The sequence below is a fragment of the Andrographis paniculata genome, unplaced genomic scaffold (assembly GCF_009805555.1).
Source record: "Andrographis paniculata isolate CXL003 unplaced genomic scaffold, ASM980555v1 Contig70END, whole genome shotgun sequence".
In the NCBI taxonomy this organism is placed as follows: Eukaryota; Viridiplantae; Streptophyta; class Magnoliopsida; order Lamiales; family Acanthaceae; genus Andrographis; species Andrographis paniculata.
Genome location: NW_026137607.1, coordinates 2,284,402 through 2,288,719, shown reverse-complemented (window position 1 = coordinate 2,288,719; position 4,318 = coordinate 2,284,402). Strand labels below are relative to the sequence as shown.

The 4,318-nt window shown below is 38.4% G+C and overlaps 1 protein-coding gene across 1 annotated transcript; it reads left to right on the top strand.

Moving 5' to 3' along the window:
• The first annotated feature begins 230 nt into the window (after positions 1-230).
• LOC127264362 (uncharacterized mitochondrial protein AtMg00810-like) lies at positions 231-1,127 on the top strand. The gene is made up of 3 exons (XM_051293844.1): positions 231-275; positions 646-941; positions 992-1,127. Exons 1-3 carry the CDS (start codon positions 231-233, stop codon positions 1,125-1,127), a joined length of 477 nt encoding a protein of 158 aa, XP_051149801.1.
• The last annotated feature ends 3,191 nt before the right edge of the window (positions 1,128-4,318 follow it).

The following is a 4,318-nucleotide window of genomic DNA, read 5'->3' as shown; positions in this document are numbered from 1 at the left end:
TTTCAATGCTTCTATCTTCTCAAAACTTGGTCTTATAGACTTTCAATCAGATCAAGTCCTTATGCTTTGGATGATCCACTGGTGTTGATTTCCATCATACCTTTAGCTTAGTTGTCAAGGCTTCCATTGTCTGCATAATTTTCGCCTTATCCGTTCATTAAAAATGGCCTTTGATTCAACTTGATGTTAAAAATGTGTTTCTCAATGGTGTTCTTACTAAACATGTCTACATGGACCAACCACCTGGTTTCTTCGATCCACGATTTCCGAATCATGTATGTCGATTAAAAAAGGTTGTACATGGCTTATGCCAAGCTCCATTGGTTTGGTTTCAGTGATTTGGCTCTTTCATCTTCTCTCTCAGCTTTACTCAGAGTCGTTTGGATCCTTCCTTATTCTTCATGAACCAAGGAGAGAATAATATCTTTCTTCTTTTATATGTTGATGACATAATAATTACTGACAGCCACGCTGAGTCGCTTACTCATTTGATCAACCGTATTGGCACTAAGTTTGCTATTGAAGACCTTGGTCAACTAACTTATTTTTTGGGTCTAGAGGTTCACATTCATCTCGTGGTCTCTTTGTTAAAAAGCAAAACATGTGCATGATATTCTACAACGCGGACAACTTCTTGATTCTAAGCCAGTATCTACTCTGCTAGTGGCTGGTGAGACACTTACCAAGGATGGAAATCCATGTTCCGACACCACTCTTTATCGCTTGCTTGTAGGTGCTCTTCAGTATTTAACCATCACTAGACCGGAATTGTCATATGTTGTAAATCTTGTAAGTCAGCTTTTGCAATTGCCAATAGAGGCTCATTTCTTGGCTGTAAAAAGAATTTTGCGCTATTTTAAGGGGATGTTATCCTCTAGTCTCTCTTTCACTTCACAGCCTGATCTCTCCCTAATTAGTTACTTAGATGCCGATTGGGCAAGGTTCCTTGATACTCGTCGATCTATGTACGGTTACTCAATTTTTCTTGTAGGAAATCTTGTACTTGGAGTGCCAAGAAGCAATCAGTAGTTTCTCACTCTAGTTGTGAATCCGAGTATGGTGCCATGGCCAGTACCGCTTCTGAGTTGATTAAGTGGGTATTGGACTTTGAGGTTGTGAGACTTTAGCAGGTTCATCATCAAGTTGAGATTGCTTAAAGAATTCATTGGATGCTGAATTTTGTGTTGCATTTTCATCCCAATTCCATGCAACCATTTCATCAAAAAATAACATCACTTGCCACAACAAGCTTGCTCGTTATTAGATTATAGAGACGATATCCTTTCGACTCATCACTTTATCCAATAAAAATAAGTTTCTCACCCTTCTTGCAAGCTTATCTTGGTTCTTTCGGTCAACGTGAGAGTATGTGATGCTGCCAAAAATCTTGAAAGGATAAACCATCGGTTTCCTTTCATGCCACTCTTCAAATGAAGTTCAATCTTTGAGGACATTAGTTTAAAATATAGATGGTTGTGTGAACTGCTTCAGCACAGAAGGTTTTTGGCAAGGACTTCCCGATCATCATGCTTCTCTTTCCATAACACCATTTTGTTGAGGGCTCATTCGAATGGTGAGTTGCCTTTGAATTCAATGTTCTTCACAATACTTCATAAAAGGAGTGTAGATAAACTCTCCCCCACGATCAGTCCGAAGAGATTTCATTTTCCAATCACTTTGATTTTCCACCAAAGCCTTGAATTTGTGAAATGCCGAGAAAACTTCCAATTTTTCTCTCAAAAGATAAACCCACATCATTCTGCTATAATCATCAACGAACAAGAGTGTTAGATTTAGATATCCTCTTATTAGATATAGATATCTTTTGATATTATTTTGATATTATCTATCTTAGTTTTGGCGTAAATCCACTAGTATATATACTCTTGTATTTCCTTATTTTGAAATACACTTTCATAATTTTTCCCCAAATTTCAACATGGTATCTGAGCCAAATATTAAAAATACGAAACCCTAGCCGCCGTCACCGTTGTCCGCCGCCATCCGCCGCTCTCCGGTCAACACCGTCGCTACCGTTAGGACCGTCTCATCATTGCCTGCTTACCACACAAATATCGCCGCCAACAGCCGCGCGTGTTTCTCTCACGCGCCGGCGACGTGAATTTTGAGGTAAAGCTTTTCCGCTACCGATCTTTCGGTCGCACGTGTGAGCGTATCCGGCCACCTCCAGTCGTTGTTTTTCGGCCGCCACCTCATGTTTTGATTCCCTACGCCGTGGTGTGGTTGGCTTTATCATCGGAGTTGATTTTTTTTAAAACTATTGTCGGTTGGATCATTCGATTTGATTTATTGATTCGAATCTTGATTTCGTGATTTATACAGGTTTGTGATTAGTTTTGTCATCGGTGTTGATTTTATTTTCGTGCTGTTACTGGCATGGCTTCCTTAGTCCAGAGTCTCGTGACTCTCTTGCATCAAGTTCTTGCTTTCAATTCCCCTTTTGGTATAAACAGTTCGTGGTATTTTGATTCTGGTTGTTGCCATCATATGACACATACACTTGGCCTCTTGACCGATACGCATCTTATGTCTCCTTCATTGCCTATACATACTGCTAATGGGAGTCACATAGATATACTCATTCATGATCTGTATCTCTACCATTTATATCCCTTCCTGATACTTACTGCATTCCTCAATTGACTTTAAATCTCGTATCAGTTGACAACTAATTGAATGTGAATGTTGACAAGTCCTTTGATTCCTCAATAGCCGCCACGACATAGTCGTATTTGGATGGTAGACTACGCAACACCTTTTGCACTACTTTCCTCTCATAGATTGTGTCACCGAGGCTTCTAATTTGGTTTACAATCTCTACAACTCGAGTGAGATAAGCCTGCATACCTTCACTTTCTTTCTTCGTAAGATTATCGAAATCTCTCCAAAGAGATTGCAACTTTATTGAGGTGACTTTGTTGTTCCCTTGGAAACCTTCTTTCAAGATTTCCCATGCTTGCTTCGCCCCTTTTACTCCATGGATTCTTGGGTATATGGTTTTACTCAGACCTTGCTAGACGAATCTGAGTGCACAAGCATCCCTCTTTATGTTCTTCTTATACTCTGCTTGTTGAGGATCAGTCTACCCTTCATTGTTTTCAGGTAGTATCGGATATTCTTCTTCCATAACATCCCATAAGTCTTGGGATAGAAACAACGTCTCCATTTGACTGCTCCAATAATCAAAATGTTTGCCTTCGAATATAGGAACTTGATTGGAAGTGAACGACAACATGGTGGGAGTATGTGTTGAGGAAATCTTATGTACTCTGATACCAAAATTTTTTGGTGATTTTGAAGATAAATGTAAATGGTGAAGAAATGTGTTGTTGCACGTTTTATTACTTTGCAAGAAAACTTATCTTAATCTCACTTCTTTATTCGGTTACAATATATAAGAGTTCACATAATCAATGTTGAATAACACATAACATGTTCCAATGTAAATTAATTCATCAATTAATTATTCTTGTAGTCTTTTAATCTCTCAAAATGGCTTTTCAATCTTCTTCTCTGGAAATTGCAAATTAATTAACTCTCAACATAATGTTCCTGTTGTGCCTCAAATAACAACGAATATTTTATCTATAAGCGAATTGACAACTTATTATCCGGTTGAGGCTGTTTTTACTAATGATTCTTTTTCCATTCAGCACCACCTCACAAAGGCGACTCTTCCGTAGGGAAGTTGTGAACATGGGCTTTATATCTTGAAGATAGGTTCTGCAGCATTTCTTATTTCTATTAAAAATGTAGAATAAGAGCAAGTTATGATTTATGGCATTTACTCCTGGGGCATGTCCAATCTTGTACCATTACATTGCTAAATAAGATTAGACACTTATCTGTTACTTCAATATTTCCGAGCCTAAAACTTTTCTCCTCCTGTCAATTAGCCAAGAGCAAGAGACTTTCTTTCCACTTAAATGAGAAACGGGCTTATGTTGTATTGGATTTTATTTATTATGATTTATGGGGTCTCGCGACTGTTATATCTCGTGATGGTTTTCGTTATTATGTGCCATTTATAAATAATTTACCACGTTTCACTTGGCTCTATCCCTTGAATGCTAAATTTGATTTCTATGATGTGATTGTGAGATTTCATCACTATGTGTGCAATCAGTTCTCCACTATTATTAAAATGTTTCAAAGTGATGGTGGCACTAAATTCGTTAATAGCCGTGTTCGAGAGTTCATGCACGTGCATGGGATACATCATCGTTTGTCTTGTTCACACACACCACCACAAAATTGCCGAGCTGAGAGAAAACATCACCATGTCACCGAGACAGGT